The sequence below is a fragment of the Chelonia mydas genome, chromosome 1 (assembly GCF_015237465.2).
Source record: "Chelonia mydas isolate rCheMyd1 chromosome 1, rCheMyd1.pri.v2, whole genome shotgun sequence".
NCBI classification, from domain to species: domain Eukaryota; kingdom Metazoa; phylum Chordata; order Testudines; family Cheloniidae; genus Chelonia; species Chelonia mydas.
Genome location: NC_057849.1, coordinates 250943777 through 250964777, shown reverse-complemented (window position 1 = coordinate 250964777; position 21001 = coordinate 250943777). Strand labels below are relative to the sequence as shown.

General features: G+C 41.5%; 1 protein-coding gene across 7 annotated transcripts in view; it reads right to left on the bottom strand.

Moving 5' to 3' along the window:
- The window catches only part of RIC8B (RIC8 guanine nucleotide exchange factor B), a 58733-nt gene that overhangs the window by 25233 nt on the left and 12499 nt on the right, over positions 1–21001 (bottom strand). For 6 of the 7 annotated variants that reach the window (XM_037880197.2, XM_037880205.2, XM_043542292.1 and 3 more), the window contains 2 exons: positions 11030–11638; positions 5434–5528 (listed from right to left, as the gene is read on the bottom strand). In XM_037880197.2, the coding sequence (XP_037736125.1) occupies positions 5434–5528; positions 11030–11638 (704 nt within the window). Of the gene's footprint in view, positions 1–5433; positions 5529–11029; positions 11639–19799; positions 19844–21001 lie in introns of all 7 variants that reach the window. The other variant, XM_037880213.2, reaches the window with a different exon arrangement.

The following is a 21001-nucleotide window of genomic DNA, read 5'->3' as shown; positions in this document are numbered from 1 at the left end:
ATTTGAATTTTTTGTGTGCTTAACCTGCAGTCAAACAGTTCAAGAGAACTTGGTGAAAGAAAAGAAAAACTTGATAGAACAAATTCCTTACGGGATCAAAAGCAACATTCGAGGAAGCTGCAGATTCCCCAAATAGCACAGGAAGATGACCTGATAACTAAGGCAGCTTAATGACATTTATACATAAATAATAGGTAGGACAGTGGGAAGGCAATTTAGAATTTTAACTATTCCAAACTCAGTCAAATGCAGGAGCACAGATCCAAGAGCATGAATTTATTGCAACTGATTCACCTTTTGACAAATTAGAATTTATACATGTATATGGCACTTGCCCCGCTAGTATACCAGTGTAGAAATGCTGGGCTAATGGTGACATAAAACACCAAAAGAACAGTTCCAGACTAGTACATCAGAGTTGTAGAAATATTTTTAACTTCTTTCTCTACTGATATTTATCGGGGTATGTCTACACTACGAAATTAGGTCAAATTTATAGAAGTCGGTTTTTTAGAAATCGGTTTTATATATTCGAGTGTGTGTGTCCCCACAGAAAAAGCTTTAAGTGCATTAACTCGGCGGAGTGCTTCCACAGTACCGAGGCAAGCGTCGACTTCCGGAGTGTTGCACTGTGGGTAGCTATCCCACAGTTCCCGCAGTCTCCGCTGCCCATTGGAATTCTGGGTTGAGATCCCAATGCCCGATGGGGCTAAAACATTGTTGCGGGTGGTTCTGGGTACATATCGTCAGGCCCCCGTTCCCTCCCTCCCTCTGTGAAAGCAACAGCAGACAATCGTTTCGCGCCTTTTTTCTTGAGTTACCTGTGCAGATGCCATACCACGGCAAGCATGGAGTCCGCTCAGGTAACCGTCACCGTATGTCTCCTGGGTGCTGGCAGACGTGGTACGGCATTGCTACACAGCAGCAGCAACCCATTGCCTCGTGGCAGCAGACGGTACAATAGGACTGGTAGCCGTCATCATCATGTCCGAGGTGCTCCTGGCCACATCGGCCAGGAGCGCCTGGGCAGACATGGGTTCAGGGACTACATTAGAAGTGACTTGACCAGGTCATTCTCTTTAGTCCTGCAGTCAGTTCTATTGAACCATCTTATGGTGAGCAAGCAGGCGATACGGATTGCTAGCAGTCCTATTGTACCATCTTCTGCCGAGCAGCCATGAGATGTGGATGGCTTGCAGTCCTTCTGCACCGTCTGCTGCCAGCCAAAGATGTAAAAGATAGATGGAGTGGATCAAAACAAGAAATAGACCAGATTTGTTTTGTACTCATTTGCTCTCTTCCCCCCCCCCCCCCCCGTCTAGGGGACTCCTTCCTCTAGGTCACACGGCAGTCACTCACAGAGAAGGTACAGCGAGGTAAATCTAGCCATGTATCAATCAGAGGCCAGATCAACCTGCTTGTTCCAATAAGAACAATTATTTAGGTGCACCATTTCTTATTGGAACCCTCCATGAAGTCCTGCCTGAAATACTCCTTGATGTAAAGCCACCCCCTTTGTTGATTTTAATTCTCTGTAAGCCAACCCTGTAAGCCAGGTCGTCAGTCGCCCCTCCCTCCGTCAGAGCAACGGCAGACAATCGTTCCGCACCTTTTTTCTGTGCAGACGCCATACCAAGGCAAGCATGGAGGCCGCTCAGCTCACTTTGGCAATTAGGAGCACATTAAACACCACACGCATTACCCAGCAGTATATACAGCACCAGAACCTGGCAGAGCAATATCGGGCGAGGAGGCGATGTCAGCGCAGTCACGTGAGTGATCAGGACATGGACACAGATTTCTTAGAAAGCATGGGCCCTGCCAATGCATGCATCATGGTGCTAATGGGGCAGGTTCATGCTGTGGAATGCTGATTCTGAGCTTGGGAAACAAGCACAGACTGGTGGGACTGCATAGTGTTGCAGATCTGGGACAATTCCCAGTGGCTGCGAAACTTTTACATGCGTAAGGGCACTTTCATGGAACTTTGTGACTTGCTTTCCCCTGCCCTGAAGCGCATGAATACCAAGATGAGAGCAGCCCTCACAGTTGAGAAGCAAGTGGCGATAGCCCTGTGGAAGCTCAACACCAGACAGCTACCGGTCAGTTGGGAATCAATTTGGAGTGGGCAAATCTACTGTGGGGGCTGCTGTGATCCAAGTAGCCCATGCAATCAAAGATCTGCTGATATCAAGGGTAGTGACCCTGGGAAATGTGCAGGTCATAGTGAATGGCTTTGCTGCAATGGGATTCCCTAACTGTGGTGGGGCCATAGATGGAACCCATATCCCTATCTTGGCACCGGAGCACCAAGCCGCCGAGTACATAAACCGCAAGGGGTATTTTTCAATAGTGCTGCAAGCTCTGGTGGATCACAAGGGACGTTTCACCAACATCAACGTGGGATGTACAGGAAAGGTACAGGACGCTCGCATCTTCAGGAACTCTGGTCTGTTTCAAAAGCTGCAGGAAGGAACTTTATTCCCAGACCAGAAAATAACTGTTGCGGATGTTGAAATGCCTATAGTTATCCTTGGGGACCCAGACTACCCCTTAATGCCATGGCTCATGAAGCCGTACACAGGCAGCCTGGACAGTAGTCAGGAGCTGTTCAACTACAGGCTGAGCAAGTGCAGAATGGTGGTAGAATGTGCATTTGGACGTTTAAAGGCGCGCTGGCGCAGTTTACTGACTCGCTTAGACCTCAGCGAAACCAATATTCCCACTGTTATTACTGCTGGCTGTGTGCTCCACAATATCTGTGAGAGTAAGGGGGAGACATTTATGGTGGGGTGGGAGGTTGAGGCAAATCGCCTGGCTGCTGGTTACGTGCAGTCAGACTCCAGGGCGGTTAGAAGAGCACAGGAGGGCGCGGTACCCATCAGAGAAGCTTTGAAAACCAGTTTCATGACCGGCCAGGCTATGGTGTGAAAGTTCTGTTTGTTTCTCCTTGATGAAACCCCCCGCCCCTTGGTTCACTCTACTTCCTGTAAGCTAACCACCCTCCTCTCCTCCCTTCGATCACTGCTTGCAGAGGCAATAAAGTCATTGTTGCTTCACATTCATGCATTCTTTATTCATTCAATCACACAAATAGGGGGATGACTACCAAAGTAGCCCAGGAGGGGTGGTGGAGGAGGGAAGGAAAATGCCACACAGTACTTTAAAAGTTTACAACTTTAAAATTTATTGAATTCCAGCCTTCTGTTTTTGGGACAATCCTCTGTGATGGAGTGGCTGGTTGGCCGGAGGCCCCCCCCACCGTGTTCTTGGGCGTCTGGGTGTGGAGGCTATGGAACTTGGGGAGGAGGGCGGCTGGTTACACAGGGGCTGTAGTGGCAGTCTGTGCTCCAGCTGCCTTTGCTGCAGCTCAGCCATACACTGGAGCATACTGGTTTGATCCTCCAGCAGCCTCAGCATTGAATCCTGCCTCCTCTCATCACGCTGCCGCCACATTTGAGCTTCAGCCCTGTCTTCAGCCCGCCACCTCTCCTCCCGGTCATTTTGTGCTTTCCTGCACTCTGACATTATTTGCCTCCACGCATTCGTCTGTGCTCTGTCAGTGTGGAAGGACAGCATGAGCTCAGAGAACATTTCATCACGAGTGCATTTTTTCTTCTTTCTAATCTTCACTAGCCTCTGGGAAGGAGAAGATCCTGTGATCACTGAAACACATGTAGCTGGTGGAGAAAAAAAAAGGGACAGCGGTATTTAAAAAGACACATTTTATAAAACAGTGGCTACACTTTCAGAGTAAACCTTGCTGTTAACATTACATACATAGCACATGTGCTTTCGTTCCAAGGTCGCATTTTGCCTCCCCCTTCCCCGTGGCTAACAGCGGGGAACATTTCTGTTCAGCCACAGGCAAACAGCCCAGCAGAAACGGGCACCTCTGAGTGTCCCCTGAAGAAAAGCACCCTATTTCAACCAGGTGACCATGAATGATATCTCACTCTCCTGAGGATAACACAGAGATAAAGAACGGATGTTGTTTGAATGCCAGCAAACATACACTGCAATGCTTTGTTGTATAATGATTCCCAAGTACGTGTTACTGGCCTGGAGTGGTAAAGTGTCCTACCATGGAGGATGCAATAAGGCTGCCCTCCCCAGAAACCTTTTGCAAAGGCTTTGGGAGTACATCCAGGACAGCCGCAAATGCCAGGGCAAATTAATCCTTTCACATGCTTGCTTTTAAACCATGTATAGTATTTTAAAAGGTACACTCACCGGAGGTCCCTTCTCCACCTGCTGGGTCCAGGAGGCAGCCTTGGGTGGGTTCGGGGGGTACTGTCTCCAGGTCCAGGGTGAGAAACAGTTCCTGGCTGCCGGGAAAACCGGTTTCTCCACTTGCTTGCTGTGAGCTATCTTCTTCGTTCCCAAAACCTGCTTCCGTGTTGCCTCCATCTCCATTGAAGGAGTCAAACAACATGGCTGGGGTAGTGGTGGCTGAACCCCCTAAAATGGCATGCAGCTCATCATAGAAGCGGTATGTTTGGGGCTCTGACCCGGAGCAGCCGTTCGCCTCTCTGGTTTTCTGGTAGGCTTGCTTCAGCTCCTTAAGTTTCACGCGGCACTGCTTCGGGTCCCTGTTATGGCCTCTGTCCTTCATGCCCTGGGAGATTTTGACAAAGGTTTTGGCATTTTGAAAACTGGAATGGAGTTCTGATAGCACGGATTCCTTTCCCCATACAGCGATCAGATTCCGTACCTCCTGTTCAGTCCATGCTCAAGCTCTTTTGCGATTCTGGGACTCCATCATGGTCACCTCTGCTGATGAGCTCTGCATGGTCACCTGCAGCTTGCCACGCTGGCCAAACAGGAAATGAGATTCAAAAGTTCGCGGTTCTTTTCCTGTCTACCTGGCCAGTGCATCTGAGTTGAGAGTGCTGTCCAGAGCGGTCACAATGGAGCACTCTGGGATAGCTCCCGGAGGCCAATACTGTCGAATTGTGTCCACAGTACCCCAAATTCGACCAGGCAAGGCCGATTTAAGCACTAATCCACTTGTCAGGGGTGGAGTAAGGAAATCGATTTTAAGAGCCCTTTAAGTCGAAATAAAGGGCTTCATCGTGTGGACGGGTGCAGGTTTACATCGATCTAACGCTGCTAATTTCGACCTAAAGTCCTAGTGTAGACCAGGGCTGAGACAATTACAGTTAAAAATAACTTCAAGGAGTGCTGCAGCTAGAATTCCTGTAAACAATTTTATCCTCAATACTTGCACAAGTACATTTTACATTTCAGTATATTCTCTCAGTCTTAATAAGGGTTATGCAGTTCAGGGATTACTTTTTAATCTATTTTTTGGACAGTGGATATTATTTTTAGACATTATTTTGATCTGCTAATATCTAAAGAGAAATATTTAATGCTCTAACTAAAAAAGTTATCCTTCAAAAATATATTGGTTCTGTTAATTCTACCAACCTGTGCAATTCTTCAGTTTTGTCTTCAGTAGGGCCCACGGTTAATAAGCAGTGGCGAAGGATGGCAGCCATATAACGAAATTGATGAGATTCATTCTATATAAATATAAATTATGAAGATATTTTCATTTTGACGATTGCAAATGAGGGTTTCAGGTCACTAGAATAATAAAAATTAAAGACGGAAAACACCCATTAGATCATATAATCTATTTCCTACCAATAAAGGACTGCTCTTTCAGAGTTCATTTGAATGCTTGGTGCAGTCTAGTTTTAAGTTACTCTAAATCCATTATTTCCCCTGGGAGATTGTTTGGGCTAGATTCACAAACTTTATGCACCTTTAAAAAAAAAAATAGATCACTGGGATTCACGAAGCCTGAGTTAGGCACCTAGCCTCCCTATACAATGAATGGGGACAGACAGAAGCCTCAGAATGGGAATCACACAAGCTACTACATGGGGAGGCTTTCCACTTAAGTTAACCAATGGGAGGGACCAAGGCAAGGGATTTGTCCTAAGCCCCTGCCCCTCTTAAGGAGCTTGGCTCTAAGTCCAGGATGCAGGGAGGTGCCTCCCTTTGCGGGGCTGGCAGTTACAAAAAAGTTTCTCTCCTCCTGGCATAGGAAACGTATGCCATTTTTGCCAGAAAGTCGGGGGAGCAGGAGAATCTTCCTCATAACTTTTAGTACAATGGTTAGGGTACTCACCGGGGATGTGGGAGACTGGTGACTCAAATCCCCCCTTCACCTGAAGGGGAGATATTCTGAGGTGGGGCTCCCTCAGTCTCCGATGTTGAAGCTGTTGTATTGTGGATAAACAATGAAAGCATCATTGGGCCGGAGAGAGAACAAGCTCTAGAATGACTTTGTAGCATGGTGGTTCGAGAACTCACCTGGACAGTGGGAGGTCCAGGATCCAATGATTAATTATTTATATACAGTGGAACAGTTTCAGCAGGAGAGAGAGAGAGAATGAGGGACCCCACATCAGACTATCCCACTGCCCAGTGGTTAGGGCACTCACCTGAAAAGTGGCAGATCCCGGTTCAAATCCTTTTTCCTCCTCAGGTGGAGGGTGAACTTGAGTCCAGGGTCTCCTACATTTAGGCCACTGGGCTAAAAGTTATGACAAAAGGTCCTCCTCCTCCAGCTGTTTTGTGTAAACTCATCTGGAGGGGGCAATCTGAGAGGTGAGCTCTAAACACGCATAGTGGATCGGGCCCCACAGGCAAGTTAGATATAGGAATGCATGTAGGGCCCAAATTACACTGGGGCTTAGGTGTCTGGATGCCCAGCGTGGGGCTGCACTGAGCATGCTCAGATGCAAAAACATAGGCATAGGGAACATTTACAGTAAAAATTTAGGAGCAGAGGAAGTTTAGGTGCCTACCTGGTTTGGCAGCAGCGGAGTGGGGTTTTTGTAAATCCCACTGTGGCCTGATTCTGGGATTTAGGTGCCTAAAGTGTCAGTTAGGCATGCAAGTCCTTTTGTGCATCTAGCCCTTCCAGTCTAACAGATTTCATAATTAGGAAATTTATCTTGATATTCAGACTAAGTTATCCTTTGCTCAATTTCAACTCCACAACTATCTTCTCCCTTTCCCTGCCATTTACCAAAATTTGGTATGCGTTACATTACCCTTAGCCCTCCTCATTCTGTGAGGTGTCACTTCTCTGTAAGCTACCCAGAATGTCACTGCCATTTTTTGCACTCCTGTATCTCACTGCAGGTTGGTTTTTTTTTTTTTTTTTTTTTTTTTTGGGGGGGGGGGGGGGACAGGAGGGGAGGAGGAGAAGAGGGCAATCTCATCCTGGGGGCACTAGATCTATTTCCCCTGAAAGCTGGCAAAGCCAAAATTCCCAGAAGAGGAGCCAGCCCTTGGTGCCAGAGATTTGTCCCTTGCAGTAATCAGGGACAGTGGCAGCAACATTCCTTCATGGCTCCTGGGCATCAATGATGTCACTGACTCTGCTTTTGAAAGTTTAGACTACATACATTTCTCAGTCTGATTGGGACAAACAGCCAATCTCCTCCCACCCCTATTCCCCTTCCCTCAGTCTTTTTAAACACATCTCAATCTGCTGTCCTCCATATTCCTCCTTACTCTCTTCTTTGCCCCTTCGGTCCTTCACTTCTCCCTTATTTAACTTCTCTACTCTTCCCATTCCCACTCATCCTATCTTTGCCTTATTTTTTTTTTAAATGACCTCGCCCACTCATGCCTCCCCAAAAAGCCCTAAACAGAAGCAAAAAAAATACATAATTAAAGTGTGCCAATAACCACCACAATCATTGAGTTGTATGGGTTATCCCTGTCCCCTTCCCTATTTATTTTCTTTTTGACTGTTAGTTTCTATTGGCAGTGAAGGTCTCAAGTGTTTGTAGAACCTAACACAATGGGATCCAATTCTGATTGGGCCCTGGGGTGCTTCTGTAATATAAACGTTAAACCATCACCACCTCATCCTCCAATTTGATACTCAAGATCAACTCTATTCTGGCATTGCTACTTTGAAATTATTTCCTGCCATTGAATACTGGTGTTTCAGATACAGGTTGAGGTTGAATCTCATTTTGTGCTCATAGGAATAAACTCTTTAGATCCCTTTATAATTTTTCCATCCTGCCGGATGTTTGCAACGTCTCCTAATTCTGCATCTCCAGCACACTTAATTAGTGTACTGTTTACCTCTTTCCCCAGATCATTAAAAAGGATGTTAAACAACACTTTGCCCAACAAGGATCCTTTGGGGAATGTTAAAGTTTAGAACTAGAGAGACTAGCTTTTACTGAAGTGCTGTTTGGCTTTGGAAACCTTTAGCAAATAAGTTACTATAAAAGCTCTATCTTGAACTACAAAATAAAATTTCTAAGCCTAGAAGAGATCGAACACTCGTGATATAAAATAGAGTGACCCAATGCAACAGTACTTCCCTTTTCCTTTCTTCATTATGCTCCCTCAGCACAAGCTGTTTCTTCAGTTCAGACTGGCTTGTCCAGGGACAAAGTTCTGAGATGAAACCTCCACTTTTCTAAAGATATTCCCCCAACTGAATCAGTAGGAAATGCCACTGCCGAGACTGCCAGTTCCCACATGCACTAAACTCCATCGTTTTTGAGGTATCAGTGCGAGAAAGCATTGGGAAAGATGCCATCTCAACCTTCTTAACAACTCCACAGAATCTGTAATCATACCCTTCCTTTCAGGTGTCAGAAAATGAAGACAAAATAACCAAGAGTTGGCCAGATAGCTAACTGCTGATCCTTCCCTATAGTTCAGCCGCACCATGGTTTCACTTGATATTGCAACAGACTTCCCAAAGTCCTGTGGACTATCAAATGGGCTCATGTTGGAAAAATCCAAGCAACCAAACAGTTTCTAAGAGCTTACTTCAGTGGCCTAGATCAGAGCTAAGACTACTTTTCATGCGATAAGTCCCTAATTACAGACTACCTGGCTAAAAAGATACAGGTGCAGACATTAGTGCACTGTGACTGCTAAGAGATACCATATTCAGCTTCAATCTTTATGTTCTCAAGGAAGAAGACAGTGAAGAACTACTCCCCTTTCAAAAAACATGGGAAGCCCAACTTGCTGCCCAGTCACTATTATTTTAGGCTATTTTGAAAACCAAACAAACAGTGGATGGGGAAAAACGCTTAAGGCTACAAATTCATCTTACCAGGGCAAGTGATAGCTCCAGTGAATTCTGCTCTATATTTTAACAGATAGGCAAGACCCAGGAGTATGTGGTCTATCCTGTCTTGAAAATATACTGAAAGATCTGGTGATCAAAATCATAATAGACATCCCCCTTTTGTGACAGCTGCAGTTCCCTGCAAGTCAACCAGTTCCAGTATGATCAGGTCTTATACAGGCTTAATGTGAGGTGTCATCTGTTTTAGGTATTTTTAAGCAAGGTGCCAATGACCATGAGAGGTAGTTGCTTTATATGCAAAGGATGTTACATAATTTCTGTAGTCCCTTCGTCAGGAGATAGAACCTTCATCTAGTGCTACTGGAAACCCTCAGAGATGGAGAAGTAGAACTTATCAGCATCAAGACTTAGGTTTCAGAAGAAGGAGTTGTTACCCATGAAGTAAACACATAACATGGCTTGAGTCTACAGTTTAACATCTTTGATTTTATGACCAGGTAATTCTGTCTGAGGGAAATAAAGTCATTTATTTTCACCCAACTTTTTTCCAAATGCATACATTTATACAGCATGCATTTATATATAAATAAAATATGACCTCCTAAGTGCATATACATGCATATTATACACACACTTACACTTAGGAGGTCATATTTTCCATTTAATGCTATTGTTTGTCTAGACAAACGTAAGGCATCTCTTCCTGTCAAGAGAGAGACACCTTTTTAATTATTGAGGTTGTAAGTCAAAAGCAAAAGCAAGAGCAAGAAAAGTCCCTCGCTTTCTTGTGGATTATCCAAGAGTCTGAAGACTACGCTATCTACTGTGACATTTAGACCTAAACTTTTCTATTTTGGGAGTTACATTTTTCTTCAGGGCCCCATAATTTTGGGAAATTTTTAACTGAATTGTTAATTTCAAAACTCTTTTCAAGTCCCACATTCCCGGGTGAGTAATTCATATCCGGGCTCTCATGTTCTTAGGATTGTTAACCTTTCTGCAGATTAGTCTAACACACTGACCTTACACAAAAGAATCTCTGCTCGATAATTAAGACATTTGTTTTGAGGTTTAACTATATGGCAAAATTACTATAGTGTAAATAGCTTCTCTTTAGACTTACCAGTTGTAATCATATTTACAGTGCCTGATTTGAAAGAGCTTACAATATAATTTTAAGATTGACACGAGTGGGGTCAACAACAAAAAAGAGGGGAGGACAGGAAGGCTGATGTGTCATATTCCATAGGTTCTCTCGAGGCAACTGGTTTGATATTCAGCAAGAGAAAAGGTAAATCCTATTTAAAAATTACACCAACAAGGTGCATGTATTGCTTCTCATCATTTAACATCTTAAGGAAAAAAGCACACCTCTTTCCCTCAATTACTTGTTCTTAAAAAAAGCTGATCTGTTTGTAATTGTGCCCACAGAAAAACAATCAAGTCATCGTTCCACAGCCTTAATTGCTGGCTATAATCCAGAGAGATGGTCATCTGAACAACACACATTTAAAGAAAAAAGTTATCCTAACCAACAATTATATTTTAATGTGCTTAACTAGTGCTTATTTCCCTTTGGAAACCTTAAGTTCTCATCCAGCCTGATTCTCATTAGACATTCAACTGCATATGAGTTTATATATAAAAACCTTAAAAAAAATAAAATTGTATTATACCATCCATCCAACCCCCACTGTATAGTTACTTTCCTCTGAGGACCTCAAAGTTTTTTCCTAACATTAAGGATTCATCACCTTTTTGAGGCCCTAGTTCAGAAGGGCACTTAAGCATGTGCTTAGCTTTTAAGTACTGTCCTAAACAAGGGAATGCCCTGCTCTGATGACTGGGCAATTGCTTCTCCAATTTAACTATGCGGTGGCTATGGTTCTTGCAGACAAAATAAGCCCAATCAAAGAATTTAAACTCAGACCTTACCTCACTGTGGACATTCCAACTGTCGAGCGTCACATTAAAGAGAGCTTTGAGTGCCTCAATGGCACAATCTGTTTCTTGTAGCGATAAAGGAGATCCATCATGCTCTTCAGCAGCTTTGTACTTGTCTGTCCATCTTATGCTAAATGAACTTTCCAAGGCTTGCGTCAAAACCTGCAACCCTTGTAGCTCATGATGCAACTGTGACCGAATCTCTGTGTGCAGAAGTGACAGGAGGAAGAGAAGGCGCAAATCAAAACATTTAATGTCATCAACAAACTGTTGGTCCTTGCATTTTTTCAGTAGATTGCAAAGCATAGCTGCAAGGTTCAGTTCCAAACTGAGCTTCTGTGCAATAGCACTATTAAAAACTATGTTACAGAGGCATTTTAAAGCTTCCACTATAATAGGGAAATTGGACACATCCTCCAAAGAATCTTCTGTCATGTCCAGCTTTGCCAGCCTCATCAGGATCTGCATGTTTTCCTTTGTTGTCACAGGCACTAAAACCTTCTTATCTCTGGAGAGAATCCGAAGGGCTTCAAGACAGGCAACTTGACATGAAGTTTTTGTGTCTTTTTCGAGGATGTGTAAGATTCCTTCACACAGTTTCTGTGGACACATACAAAAAAACCCCAAAATTTTAATCATTGTGAATTTGAATGCAAAATCTTTTACTACTGTCATCCATCAAATCATAAACACTTCAGCCACTTTCTTCAAGGAACTTGTTTTTGGTCATATTTTATCTAGGTCATTATTAGCTTTTCAAAATATGAACTGCTACAGAAATATTCAGAGAATATCTTTAAAGGTTTTCTTACACATACAACCAAAATAAATGGATACAGATAGAGATGACAGCACATCTCCTAGTCATAAGCAAGCTGCCAGTTTCACCTGGGTTCTATACATTAATCCTATTGGGTCACAGCAAGACTTTGATTACTTTTATGGAAACAGAGAGGTCCTTATAATAGACCATTACATTTTTAGTTTAAAAAAAGAAATCATCCATGTCATAAATATAAAGGAAAGGGAAGGGTAAACACCGTTAAAATCCAGAGGAAAAGCCCTTTCACCTGTAAAGGGTTAAGAAGCTAGGATAACCTCGCTGGCACCTGACCAAAATGACCAATGAGGAGACAAGATACTTTCAGAGCTGGAGGGGAGAGAAACAAAGGGCCTGGGTCTGTCTGTGCGATGCTTTTGCCGGGGACAGAACAGGAATGGAGTCTTAGAACTTAGTAAGTAATCTAGCTAGAGATACATTAGATTATGATTTCTTTAAATGGCTGAGAAAATAAGCTGTGCTGAATAGAATGGATATTCCTGTCTTTGTATCTTTTTGTAACTTAAGGTTTTGCCTAGAGGGATTCTCTATGTTTTGAATCTAATTACCCTGTAAGGTATTTACCATTCTGATTTTACAGAGGTGATTCTTTTTACTTTTTCTTCTATTAAAATTCTTCTTGTAAGAAACTGAATGCTTCTTTTCATTGTTCTTAAGATCCAACGGTTTGGGTCTGTGGTCACCTATGCAAATTGGTGAGGATTTTTATCAAACCATCCCCAGGAAGGGGTGTGCAAGGTTTTGGTGAGGATTTTGGGGGGGAAAGACATTTCCAGATGGCTCTTTCCCAATAATAAACCGGTTAGACGTTTGGTGGTGGTAGCGAAAGTCCAAGGGCAAAAGGTAAAATAGTTTGTACCTTGGGGAAGTTTTAACCTTAAGCTGGTAAAAGTAAGCTTAGGAGGTTTTTATGCAGGTCCCCACATCTATACCCTAGAGTTCAGAGTGGGGAAGGAACCTTGATAATCCCGTTTTAGTCTTAAATATTTGGAATATAGTACATACCTCTCCTACTAAGCTTGTAGCTAAATGGTTCTTCATGTGCATATACCTCTCTTATTTGAGATTTAATGACCCAGTCAGATTCAAAGTTGAGGCAAACTCAAACTGGTATTTAATAGTCTGTATGCTAACAGACAAAAGAGGGCATATTAAAACTAGCAAGATGAGACAGAGTGGAATGTAGACTTTTAGTAAATTAAGGTAACTAATACGCAGTCATAGCTAGGAGAGTTTCAATACTATCTGCAAAACACAGTGCCAGTCCATCCTGATTAAGAGACTCAAAGATTGTCCAGTGATCAAAAGATAGAATGCTATACTTATGTTACAAGCAGTTGTTAATTTGCATTGCTGCTTAGAAAAATATAAGTGATCTAAGAATCAGAAGGTCAGAAAAACAACATTTCAATTACAGAAAGATTCTAAAACACACTAGTCTGATTATTTTCTAAAAACCTAAACAAACCAAGAGAGAGGAAAGACACAATAGAAGAGAGAGAGTGCATGACCGAACAGGGCTCCATAAATTTTTTTATTGCTACAAATTCAGGAAGACAATATTACTCATGGATGGCAGAGTCACGAGTCTAGTTATGAAAGTCTTCGCAAATAAGTGGCAATAAAACTTTACTGCACCCTATACCACCCAGATCCTTTGGTTTTTGCCCTTTAAATCTTCCTCTGCTTCTTGTCCCTTGACGTACGTTAGTTACTAGTGAAACAGTGTAGTCACTAATCTGGGTAGTTCTTAGTGACATCCACTGGTGCAGTATGAATCAGTTTATGACCAGAAATATATGCCATGTACACACACTTCTCAGTTTTTTAAATTAATACTAAATATATTGTAAGTTTCCTACTTAAGGAAATGTCGCAGGAATTGGATTTTTCAGCACTAAAACAAATGCTCATCACCCAGACTGAGAGCTAGAGAGGAAAGTTCCACTGGACGCGATCGAGGGAGTTTTGTTACAGTAATGATTAAGAAAATGAAGAGTCATGTTAAAACAACATATTATTCAACTAAACTAGGCAGGTCAAACTGTGGTACAATGCTGTGTGATACATCACGTTGTCAAACAGGAAAGCATATGATATTATAATCAAAACATGAGACAAGTTAGTTATTGACTGTCACACACAGCTACTTAGTACACTGGTAATGTTTTGGTTTAAAGACCTACCAGTCTGCTGCATTCTTCGCCTCTAAAAATTTATCTGGAAATCATTTTTGATCAGCACAGATGGGGTTATATTTATATCATGTATGCCAAAAGAGACAGTCACTAAAACACAGAATTTCAGTCTCTCTGAAATACTTAGTATTGTTAAACCATGGCTATGAAATATCTGGAAATCAACAAGACACATAAAAGAAAAAAAAGAAAAAAAAAAAGGAAGCTTAAGAGTGGGCTTTTCAGAAGCATTCAACACTGGCCTAACTGCTTTCACTGAAGTTAGTGATAAAACGCTCTTTGACTTCAGTGGGAAAAGTTGGCCAATGCTGAAGACTTTGAAGATCTCACCCTTAAAGTTTTTTTTTTTTTTTTTTTTAAAAACGATCATAGTTCAGGAGAAATGGTCAAATCAATCTCTACAGCTCAACTGACTTTTCACAAATATTTTTTATACAGAAAACTTTTTAATTGAATTATTATCTTTGCTTATAAATCAGAAGCAGCAGTTACTGAATCTGCTAGATTTTGATAAATAATCCAGACAAGAGAGAGTGGGCAGCACTTGGGACTACAAACACAAACTTGCTAATAGTAGGAACAGAATAAATTGACCCTTTTTCTGTTAGAGTGATTCAGTCAAGAAAGCTCTGTCTCTGCTGACAGAGTACTGTAATTCACAGTGGCAGAAAAACTGCTAACTGATCCAAACTGCCACTGTGAAACAGCATTGTAGGAGAGGTGGTCTCTGAGATAACCAAGTGTGGGCAATTTTTTCCCCCCTTTTTGTTCTTTAATAGTGGTAGATAGAATCCCATGGATGAGAATAAATGGGTTGTAAAAAGAGGTGAACAGCAATTTCAGCAACTGTGGGACTGGCAGGACATATTGGGGGCATTGCTGAAAGATGGCAGAGTTAAGGTTGCATGGGCAACCTTAACTGTGCATTTCCTGGCTTTCAGAAATTTGAGCTTTGCTCAACTCATTGTTCTGCAAGGAAAGACTACCAGCAACCTTATCTCTGCATTAACAGTTTGCCACTGAATTTCCCAGTTTTTCAAAGACAGGAAAAATATATGTTCTTAGCAGTCATTTAGGCAGTTGTACATATTATGTCCCATAATTTGAATACCAACCCAGCTAGCCCATTCTCCACACACCAGCTAGGCTCCACTAGCCCTGTTTTAGCACATCTCCCAGCCATGTTGCTGACCCATTCAATGCGTTCCCTCTCCAACTTGCCCCCCCACTACTGGCATTTTCTGATCTATGCAAGGTCAGTTTGGTTTCTTGTAGCTAGTGTACAAACATGCTGAGAACAGGATGGGGCTTTTTTGCTGTTCCCCCTAGTGAATCACTCTTTCCATTTGGAGAATATCAGGAACTTGAAAAATATACTTCCCATTACTGCCATATACAAACCAGTAGCTGAACACCACTAGCTTATTGAGTATAACAGCGTGACTATGGATGGTTCACTGTTACAGGAACTAACTGGAATTTAAGGGTGAACAGCAAGAGTTTTGCTAAAAAATAAATATCTGCTTCCAAAATTTGCTAGGTTCTCTTATATTTGATGTACTTGCATTTTTGAGTTACGTCAAAGGGACCTAAAGCATATAGAGGCACCCTTTTCAAATACACATCTATATATTATTCTACTTTGACGCGAGATTAAAGAAAATAATTTGCCTCTACAACTACCTCACTCTGAACTGCATGCTGATCCTATTTTCCTGTACCAGAGCAGACACTGTCAAAAATGAAGGAAAATCCAGCAAAAAGTAGCAATTGAATGTTACCCCAAAGTAATGTGTTTTTAAACCATCTTCACTTATCTTGCCTCTTATAAGCAATGCAGTTGGGCCCGATCCCGCATTCTTTTGCGCACCCTAAATTCCAGTGGCAGTTCAGCGGGCCTAAGGAATGCAGTTTAGGATCCTGGTAGGTATGTGGAAAATTCCCAAACTCAAGCCTAGCCATATACCTTTGTTGAATTTTTAATCTAGATTACCAGTAACTTCAAGGATCAGGTCTTCTGCTTTAAAGCTAAATTGATATTGGCTCAATTTTAAAGATTCATGATTTTAATGCAGCATTGTGGAGGCAGAGGATTTGACTTGGGAGGGTGATGGCACATCCACCTGCTTTAAAAAAAAAGATTCTTAACAATTTACACAGTTATATGGTTTTGGTTTTTTAGAAAATGTCCATTTTAAAAAGGCCTCAAATAGCTAAATCATGGTACAAGTTGTTTTTTGGAAAGGGGAGGGGGAGAGCAGTGATGGTGAGGAAATCAGTCACATCACAGGTTTGCTATGAAGTTTCATGAGCTTTATAGTTGAGAGCGCTGGCAGCACCCATATCTTTGGCCTCAGAGATTATGTGCCAGAGCACATGATGTTCCCAGTCACTTGAATAAATGGTAACTGGCATCAAGTCATTCTGCCTTCTCCTGGACTGACTTAAGTCTCTGTAGTTCATTGTGTCTTCTAACCAAGATTTTTCATAGTTTTAAATTCTCAGTTGATTTTAATTAAGCTCTCAGTAGGGGGTTCATGAGATGGGCAAGTTTTTAGTTTATTTAATACAACCTACTTTAGCAGCTGCTCAGAGGGCAGAATGTTAATGAAGTCAATAGGAACACCACACATAAAACAGATGCAAAACTGGGTCCCATAAAAATAATTTTTAAAGGGGCTGTGGTGGGAGACAGGCTAGTGAATTAAAAATAAAGAAACAGTGAAATAAGTACAGTAGACCTCATACTATATATGCCCCACAGTTTTGCATTGACCATGCATAATGGATTATAGAATTTGTCAAAGATAGAAGTTCGGAGTTTCTGGCAATCAACTAGGAGACAGCTAGGGATTTTAACACCAAATAAGGTTGTTTGGGATTGCTGGATAAGTTGAATAGCTGGCTATTTCTGCTAAAATGACCACCATTTTATGGCATTAGGTTTTGGAGTGAAGCATCTATTGGTCTGAGTGAGAAAGTGTATACTCTTTACATGTACTATTTTAAGCTCAGTGTATTTTCAAGATGTCAGTATTGCATTGGTTTCCTTTCAGTGCAAGTTATTTTCATAGTTCCGTCAAAAATAACACATGAAAGCTTAGATTCTGGAGCACAATTTTGTAACAGTGGCTAGCGTTCACAGCAAATTCTGTGGCTGCAGAGTCGCAGAATACAGAGGCCCCAACTTCTTCTTATTTTTAAAATGTTTAACAATTGTTTCATTTTATTTCTGTAAATCCACTTACACAGAGCATTATGTCTTAACTGTTGTGACAGCAGCTAATTCAGTCAGCATGAGTTCTTCATATACACTTATTTTTTTTGCATTTTCTTGCATGTTTTCTCAATGGTGCCAGCTTCCATATATGTACGTCAATCGTAGTGTATATATTCAGCAGTGGCTCTCAATCTTTCCAGACTACTGTACCCCTTTGCAGGAGTCTGATCTCTCACGTGTATCCCAAGTTTCACCTCACTTAAAGACTACTTGCTAACAAAAATACAAAAGTGTCACAGCCACTATTACTGAAAAATTGCTCACTTTCTCATTTTTACCATACAATTATAAAATAAATCAATTGGAATATAAATACTGTACTTACATTTCAGTGTATAGTATATAGAGCAGTATAAACAAGTCATTGTTTCTATTAAATTTTAGTTTGTACTGACTTTGCTAGAACTTTTTATGTAGCCTGTTGTAAAACCAGGCAAATATATAGATGAGTTAATGTACCCCTGGAAGACCTCTGCATACCCCTGGCTGACAACCACAGATAGAGATACAGCATTCTAGATTTCTGAGAGCTTCTAAGAATTAACTACATTCTGAGTTAAACTAAAACTCCAATTGGTTCTGAAATGGAAGATGCTGAACAGAATATAGAACTGCTGAGCTGTTGAAGTTAGTAGATTCATGTGAGTGCGTGGTTAGAGGGGATTGTGGAAACAGCTAATTGGCAGGTGCCAGGGGCACATTTACAGCCCCAAAACACACTGACATGAGGATTCTGCTCCACCGTGCTTGCAGCAACCCACCCCTGCCCCCCAAGACAGCAGAGAGGGCAAGACTCTTCAGTGATCTGGGGACCTGACAGGCCATGTGGGGCTGGCACACAAAGGAGACAGGAAGGGGAGGTACCACTGTCTGGAGGAAGCTGGGCGGGCAATAGTTCTAACATAAAGTAGGGGGAGGTAGGGAGCCTAGAGATGGGGAAGCAAGAAAGAAAAAAAATCTAGAATTAAAATGCAGAGAGAGACAGGGTCATTTCTACCATGGAGTGCATGACAGAAAGAGTTAAAGAAGCACAGGGGTTATGGTTTAAAGAAGTGGCTTTGTTTTTGGTTTTTTTTTTTTTTTTTTTTACAAATGTGATAATCATGTGGAAAAAATTAAGTGCTACTAACCCATCACATACAAAAGTCAGTTGATAATTCACAAAAATGTAAAGCAGAGGAAGAGAGAAATCCATGGTTAGAGAAACAATGCTACCAAAGGTTGAATAGCTGATCGTAAAGGAATTAAGAGAAAAACAGAAATTACTCCCCTGCTGAAGTTTTGGGACCAGAAAAAACTAACTTATTGGAGCTCTTTTTGCATTTGGCTGCTGCTCCTTGATTATTTAAGCTCATTTTTTGTGTGTGTGTGTTAATATAAACAGTTTTCCTTCCTACCTTGGACGAATTTACTTCCTCTGTTTCAGCAAAAGTATTGTTAAGCTTACAAACTACTTCTGGTTGTGAAAAGTCACTGAGAGAAATATGACAACATATTAGGAGACCACAGCTCTAGCCACAAAAATGCTGCCATTTTCCCAATTTTAAAAAATGTCACTGTTGACCAGAAAAACCCTTAAGATTGCTACCTCCTAAGGGGGTTCCAGGGCCATTACAAGTTAACAACAACATTAGGATATCAGGCTGGTTATTTGTTTTACTGAAATACTCAATAGAATGGTTCTACAATTCCAGCCCGATTCAGTTCACTGCCCCACACAAGAAAAAAAAACACGTTTCAGTAAGAGACAGCAGGCCTAGGTTCTGCAACCGCTAGGATACTGTAAAGTCGTCCTCTGGCTGGAGGGTCCTATAATACTTAGGCAAAACAGGTAAGATATGATCCCAGAATATCAAATTTTCATTTTGAGTTTGGTTATGCTAACAACTTTTTTTTAAATTGAGGTGTGGCAATACCTAGGGGTCTGATCATCCTTTAAGCAGATTTGTTAAGAGCCCTATAGATATGCTTTATTTTTTATTTCCATTCACAATGGGCATGTGTAATTCTGCAATATCAGCATGCACTGAGTACACTGCGTGAGATGAAGTCAAGTGCCTCTAGCTCCCAAGTACTTATAAGATAGCGATATACACCAGAGCACAGTAATGATTAGATTTTAAAAGAGTTAATAAAACCAAATTACTGACTGAGATGAGTCCCGTGTTTCTATGCCATCCTTGTTTGATAGTCTATTTTATTTTATTGTTTAAAAAAAATTTAAAAATCGTACACGCTTGGGATGATTTCAAGACGACAGATAAGAAAAACAGCTGAAAACTTTAAAAATCAAGTTTTCTATCTTTTTATTTTTTTTTAGACAGATGGACTCCTCTGCAAAAAATGGTAAATGTGTACATAGAGTATTTCCATATCTCTCAACTAATTTTTATGCACTTGTCATGCCATGCAATGCAATGCAACGCAACTTCAACAGCTTACCCAATGAAAATGCAGTGCCTATCCTCCAGGTCACCTTTTAAACTCTGCATACAGAAGAAAGAAAATATACACAAATAAAGGGTTCAGTCCTGCCATGCCTTCCTCAAGGACTACTCACAAGATTTTGTAGGATAAGTCCAAAGAGCACAAAACTTAAAATGAAAAAAAAAAAAAAAAATCATAATTTGCCTTAAAGTTAATGGCCACAACTGAAAGAAGTGCGTGCATGTTTTCCTGAAACTGGATTTCCAAGGAACTTTGTTCCTAGAAGCCCTAGTTCATACGGTCTCCCATCATGTGCGCGCACACACACCCCCCCCACACCTAGATTGGAGGGAGAGGGAGAAAGGATTCATGGAGACAGCAAAAATACTTCAAATACATAATAAATTTGCATATTAAATCAATGACCCCAATCATGCCTCACTGTGGCCATGTTTGCAACATTAAGGGCTTGTCTATACTTTCTGCTAAATCAGCACTGCTGCAATCGATGCAGCGGCAGCGATTTAGGGGTCTGGTGAGACAAGCTAAGTCAATGGCAGAGCATTCTCCCATAGAGGTCTGTTCTCCACCTTCCTAAGAGGTGGGAGGTAAGTGGGCAGGAGAGCATCTGCCATCAACATAGCGCAGTGTAGACACCCTGTAAGTTGATCTAAGTTACGTCGACTTCAATTATGTAACTGAAGTAGTGTAACTTAGGTCAACTTACAGCGTTAGCATAGACCAGCCCTAAGTTTAAAGATTATGTTCCCCTCAAGACCTTGTCTGTTAAGAGGATTCAAAGATGGTTCTCTGATAGAACATTTTAAATAAAGGTCCCGAGTAAACACCATTTTGCTTAAAGCAGTGTAATAGTAAGGAGAATGGACTGCAAAAAAAAAAAAAAAAAAATGCTGTAAAGCACTCAGACAACCCTGCAGCATATAGCATGATGCCAACAAAGCACATTAAAAACTTAAAGACATGATCTAGTTACACACTTCTAAAGTTATCTGAGCTAATCAATACAAACATACCTGCAGTTATTTGAATTTTGGTGACAAGAACATGGATGCTTATATTTGAATATGCAATCACTTAATACACTTAACAATCCCTTCCACAGGACTACAGGTTATAGTTTCAAATCATGCAATGCGACCACAAGTTAAAAGAATATCTGAATCCTTATAATTTAAACAAGCTTTTAGATGAACAGC